The sequence below is a fragment of the Lolium perenne genome, chromosome 6 (genome assembly GCF_019359855.2).
Source record: "Lolium perenne isolate Kyuss_39 chromosome 6, Kyuss_2.0, whole genome shotgun sequence".
NCBI lineage: Eukaryota > Viridiplantae > Streptophyta > Magnoliopsida > Poales > Poaceae > Lolium > Lolium perenne.
This window is the reverse complement of record NC_067249.2, coordinates 200,729,688-200,735,799: the sequence shown is the minus strand read 5'-3', so window position 1 is coordinate 200,735,799 and position 6,112 is coordinate 200,729,688. Positions and strand designations below refer to the sequence as shown.

Below are 6,112 nucleotides of genomic sequence, written 5' to 3'. Positions count from 1 at the left end.
CAGTCTTGAAGTATCAATTGATAGTAATAAATAATAAAAATAGGAAAAGTAAGACAAGCTATATCATTCCACTAATTTATGCATAGCTTATGTTTCTTTTTTTTTCTCCTTTCTCCCGCCACATATGTGATCTAATCTGTTTTTCATTAATAATGTTTGATTAAAAGGCTACAACTAATGAGTTAGAAAAAAATGTTGATTGGACTTTTTTACAATGAAAAGTTAGTATACATCATAATTGTTGTTTTTTGCAAGCTAATGTTCTAGAGCAACGTCCAGGGTATCATTGCATTCATGAGATTTTTATGGCAAATTGCATGCAACCCCATGCTTGCTACTTTTTGTATACATGAAAACCATCTTTAATTCCCGCCGCAACATGCAGGGTTCCAACTAGTTTGTATTTGAAGGGGGGGGGGGGGGGGGGGGTACCGAGATGGTGTGAAGTTTTACAGCCAGCACGAATTTTTTTCAAAAGTATTCCAAATTAGTTATGATGCTTGGATGATGACTACGACTAAATGCAGTATCTTAAAGTAGCTTAGTGCCATACTCATTGAATATTAGCAAGAATTCCCACTATTCCGATTTATGAAATTGCCAAGCCTGAATTTTGATAAATTATCCTTTCTGTATCCAGTCGTCCCGAAATATGCCATCGTTTCTTTTACAATTTGTGGGTACGAAAATCTCCGTATGAAAACAAAGTCAAAGATGACTTTCTCTATTATTTGCATGAAAGAATACATCACATGGTTCTCATTGGCTATTTTGAAATTTGAGTCTGTGCTGTATAATTTCGTGTGTAAGTTATGTTTAGTTCAGATCAAGCTTTGCCCAATTCTTGACTGCAGGCAGAAGTATTTTCTCCATTATTGGCACCTGGGTTCACAAGCTTCACAACTTAGAACCAGCGAGCCAACGGCTGTAGAAAGCCAATGCTTCTTGCGGTTTGTATTCAGGAACAGTGTGTCCAGCTCCCTGTGAAAAAAAGAAAGCAAAATGCAGGGAGTATGGTTAAAAAGGGAATTTTAATCTCGAAGTTTTGAATCTTTGATATTTTAAGTTAATAATGCGTTCAAATAAATAATTCGATAGAAACCATTTTACTAACAGCAGTGACCAAGTAAGAAAATGTATGCCTACCTTAATTGTAGCAAAAGTGAGACCATGTTCATATCCTTGTGTGTACCTGAAAAGTTTAACAAACAGGGATTGTAGATCATATTTACTTATTTCATTTCCTTGGCATTTCACAGCATACGCTCTTAGTTTGAACAACACCAAGTAAAAAGTAACATAGCGAGGTTTTTGTGGTTTGGAGTTTTCCCTCAAAAGTAATGGTGAATTCGTATCAAAGATACTTCAACTTATAGGATAATAAAATGTGGTAAGCAGCTAACTAATTGTTCAGTACCCGGATACTTGTCCGTTCAGGAACCATGGCCGCCATGAGTCAACAACTCCATACCCCACAGATTTAGTCCATGCTTCACTCCCAGTGAAAGGCACACACATATCATGGTCACCACTGACAGAAATGGAAAAGTAATTATTAATAAAATAAGAATATATATAATATTAAAGCGACAAGTATTATGGGTCGGAGGGAGTAGCAGAGGATGTAGTAATCCATGAATAATTTGGCGTTAAATTGGCTTCCTTCTCTCTAGGGATAATGCTAGTGAATCATTTAGGAATTTTTTTCAGTACAAGCAAGTGAACAAGTCAAATGTCTCCATGAAATTAAGGATGCCAAATTTTGTTTAATATGGACATTAGGCAACAACGCAAATAAGCTAAGACTCATCCTATAGGTTCATGGTGTACCTGAATATGAAAGCACGATAACCCTGGCTTGTAAGGTTCTTGTGATAACTGATCATACTCCCAGCATCATGAGTGAAATCAAGTACATCTGTGCATAAAAGCCATGGGCCAATGGAACTTACCTAATATGATCATGAAAAACAAGAGTTAGAAAATGGAATTGACTTCAGTTCCTTCTAATGCTGACTGATGATCGTACTGATTGGGCATGAATTGCAGATCTGACGCTATCGTTATCGAGCCATGCTGTCGCAACTTCATCACTCTGCAAATTAAGCAAACTAAGGTTGTCAGATATTGGATATCGAGTAGTTATCTCTTGCATTTAAGGAAATTTTCTACGAGTTACGTTTAATTCGACATTGAAAGCAATTTAAAATGTGTAGTATAGCACATTTGGTGTAGCCAAGAACAATGAACAGTCAATCTGCAAGCCTAAATTTTCTGATATCACTAACTTGAAACAGCATACTGCACTTGCGCTAGCTTACCATACATGGAACTCCACTGGCAACTTCCTGCCATGATGGAACACGCCCGTCTCTTACAGGAGCTCTCAAAGGCCAAGCACGCCCAAGCATTCTCGTTCTTACAGGAAAGGTCTTGTTAGTTACACCAAGATCTTTGAAACTTTTAGGCAATTTACTGTTAAGCGGGATCACTTCTTTGATAACCTTGCTGTGGTAGCATGGCTCAAGAATGTCATAAATATTTAGTCTGCTGATTAACTGCGCATAAAATAGTACATGGTCTCAAAAAAATAGAATAGTACATAAACAGCACGGCATTTTCACTTATAAAGGTGACACGCTAGTTTACCGAATCAATTTTTGATAGCGCTGTATCACATTTATTATTGCCACTGGCATTCCAGTAATTTCCTTGGCACGATATACTAGCTTCCTGCATTGTGAATAGATATGGTGATTACAGATATGTTTTGAAGCCAATATCAGTAGGATATTGAATTGAAAACCTGATCAAATACGGACACTCAAACTGGGGATTTCTAATTAACTACCTGGTATATATCATCTGATATTAGACCCATTCCATGTGCAAATGGAACAAGAGCATTACCATCAAAAACGGTGTCACAGACGCCATTCCCGACCATGTAGCCCTGACATAACAGAGCATACTAAAATGTTAGACCTCAGATTTCTTTGACAGTAATTTCAATAGAGCTTGCAATCAGCAAACCCACAAAACTGATCAGTATAATAACCTTGAAGTTTATAGTTGGCTTAGCTCCTCCTTGTATTCCTGTGAATAATTAGTCAGTAAACAAGATACAAAATACTTCCTCAGCCCCATAATATAAGATCACAACCAATATACTCATATATTGGTTGTACTAATAACATCTTATATTCAGAGGGAGTAATTAGTTGTTGCTGAAGGTGAGTAAAAGTAAAAAAGCCATACCTTTGACAACTTCATGTGAAAGGGTAGGAACATAGACCCCAGCATACGACTCCCCAGCTATGTAGAATGGGTTGCTCAGAAACTCTGGGTACATTTGAAACCACTGCATACAAGTCACAGAGCTTAGCTATCTTGCATAAAGGATAGTAATATACCATGCTAACATGAATATGTATACCTTGAGAAGAAAAGTATGTGAATCCGCAGCGGTCTTGAGGTCACCCGTATTATAATCTGAAACATTCTTTGAGTACGACAGCCCCACACCAGCAGGGGAGTCCAAGTATATCATAGTAGATACCTAAGCCACAAGAAAAAAAAAAAGTTACTCTAATTTAGACATAACATCAAATAGTTTGTTACTAATTACATAGGGTCAATAGAAGTACCAAACCTTGGACCAGCTATATGGGTTAAGATGAAGCTTTGGCAAGCTCCCAACTGATCCACCTGACTCAAAGTTGAATGGTCCTGAAAGTAAACCCAAATGAATTGTATGAACTTGATGGTCACTTTGAATTTCAAGTTGATCAGTGAAAGCTTTCATTCATGTCTGAACAGGAAATTCCTTGGATATGTGCAACATAGTGAAGAAAAGCAAGCATTAAACGTTCCTGTCCTATCTAATTATACTGCAGAAATTAATTGAATTACTACGTGCAAGCTACATAAACCAACATGTAATTGTAGATGATGTTAATCATGTTATCACCATCTGAGAATATTAACATTGATATGGGCATATGTTCTTAAGAAACACGTTGCACCTTAAATGGCCTCTGCAATGTATAAGGGAACGACAGTGTGTGGCAGGGCGAGGGTGACAGAAAAGAAAATGCATCAGTGATTCTAGGACTGGGTGGACCAGCCAAGGCACGAATCATGTTTGGTGTCTTTCCCATCACTGTCACAGGACATCAAACACTATGTTGGTGTCACCAACTATATGTCATCATCTAACCCCGCTGCGACATCAGCTATGGCAGAAACTTTACGATTGTGCTAACTCAATTTCAAGTTTTAAGTTCCTGTCAACAGCCATCGTAGTTCATAGGTAAGTACCATGCAAGGCTCCTCAAGATCCTTCGAAGTGCTGCAACTGAAATGGAATAAAGGCCTCAACACTACGACCTCTCAAACATCTGCATCTTCTTCACAGCACCATAAGGACCATACACCGTCCCACAAAACCCCAAGAGCCCACAGGATACATATTCGGCAAGGCCCATGACATTAGCTGTCCTTGAAATACTAATTCGCAAAAACAAAAACGAAAACTGTCCTAAAAATACAACCATTTGATTATATGTCGCTGATTTCGCGTGCTGCCAACCCAAGCCTTTTTTTTCGAGGATATGTCATGAAAGACAAATCTATGGCATAGAAAAAGAGGCCGACGGCCGATAAATCCAAGGAACCGATTATCATGATACGACCCTCCGTTACTAGCTACCAGCTGCAGTAGAGTGCATAGGTACAACAACTGAGAGAATATAGATTTTGCAAACTTTTGTTTTCATTCCTTGATTTTTCTTTTCATGACGTGTTCTTTCTGGTATTTGAAGACGACGTTCAATTCTTGCATTTAGCAGTGCCACAACCACAAGATTAAGATTTTTTTTATATTTACTACAAAAATATATAAAAAAAAACCCAACTTGGATGCTTGATCCGAGCCGTCCAAACATTCAATCCAATTCTAAAATCACTTGCAAATAGTTGTGAACAAATGTTGTATTCATGTATCCTCCAATATTCGGTCCTATACTTATATTCTTTTGATTGTTCAATTTTGCACGGCTCTGACTGCTTTACGCCTCGGTCGTGGAAAACCAGCGAACCAGTCACCTCCATCTCCCCTGCAGTCGTGCTTTCTCTATCTATCTCCGCCTCTCAGCGACTGGGCAACAGCAAGCCAACCCCACCTACTGGTAGTAGTGGCAACGGACGAGACAAATGCCACGTTTTGCCCACACCGGCCGGACAAAAGGCGAGATACCGGAGGCGAGGATCATGGATGGGTGGACGCACCGTGTTCGTAGACGAAGCCGTCGAAGCTGGAGCACCCAGGGCCGCCGTTGAGCCAGAGCACGACGGGGTCCTTGCGCGGGTCGCCCTGCGACTCCACCAGGTAGTAGAACAGGTTCCTCCCGTGCTGCTCGTCCACGGTCACGTACCTGCAGTGCAAGCGACCGTGAGCAAACCGAGATCGATCGAGATGAAGAGATGGGGTGAGGCTAGCTAGCTGCAGAGGTACCCGGCGTAGTGCTTGGACGGGAGCGCGCCGTCGAAGCCGGGGACGCGCGTGACCTGCGCGCCCTGCGGCGCCGCGCCGCAGCGTGGCGAGCCCGCGGCGAGGACGAGGGCGACGATGAGGAGCAGCGACGTGGCCGCCATCGCCATCGTCGCTAGTGGATGATTGGTAGCTAGCCTAGGCTAGTGAGGGGCGGGGGGCGTGATGATTGACGAGCTTTGAGCACCGGCCGGGCGCGCGTGGGGGGATATATAGGAAGGAAATCGCGGAATTGACGTCCACGCCACGGATGGGTGGCGACGATGGCGCACCCGGGACGCCGGGAGCGCTGCGCCTGCACTGTGATGACGCCTGTGGTTTGTTTGTCCGTTGTGGTCTGCGCCTACCCTGCCCTAGTGCTGCATAGTTAGTGCCGTATCCCTTGGATTGCGTGGTGGAACGAGCGCCCGCATGCTGCCGTAGTGCTGGTGGCGCAATATTCGCTGTCTTCGATTTATCTCATATGAGCCTGGAATTTTCGCTGTTTTCGATTTATTTCCATATCTATATCTATACATCAATATCTTATATCTTATATTTGTATCTGTATCTACATGCGCA

General features: G+C 41.5%; 1 protein-coding gene across 1 annotated transcript; it reads right to left on the bottom strand.

The window, feature by feature from the left end:
* Positions 1 to 700: 700 nt before the first annotated feature.
* LOC127306407 (serine carboxypeptidase 1) lies at positions 701 to 5,887 on the bottom strand. Its single transcript, XM_071822830.1, has 14 exons — positions 5,516 to 5,887; positions 5,290 to 5,435; positions 3,653 to 3,729; positions 3,437 to 3,559; positions 3,259 to 3,361; positions 3,059 to 3,096; positions 2,852 to 2,953; positions 2,650 to 2,733; positions 2,322 to 2,558; positions 2,030 to 2,095; positions 1,831 to 1,952; positions 1,418 to 1,531; positions 1,147 to 1,192; positions 701 to 981 (listed from the first exon to the last, which is right to left on the bottom strand). Exons 1-14 carry the CDS (start codon positions 5,659 to 5,661, stop codon positions 898 to 900), a joined length of 1,488 nt encoding a protein of 495 aa, XP_071678931.1. The 5' UTR covers positions 5,662 to 5,887; the 3' UTR covers positions 701 to 897.
* Positions 5,888 to 6,112: the final 225 nt, after the last annotated feature.

Bases quoted from the DNA above. Each gene is read 5' to 3' on its own strand.
- LOC127306407 (XM_071822830.1), bottom strand. From the start codon at position 5,661: ATGGCGATGGCGGCCACGTCGCTGCTCCTCATCGTCGCCCTCGTCCTC. The intron at 3,362-3,436 runs GTATACATATTC...ACTTGTATGCAG, and splicing joins CACATACTTTTCTTCTCAAG to TGGTTTCAAATGTACCCAGA. The intron at 2,954-3,058 runs GTTATTATACTG...CTGTTATGTCAG, and splicing joins AGCCAACTATAAACTTCAAG to GGCTACATGGTCGGGAATGG.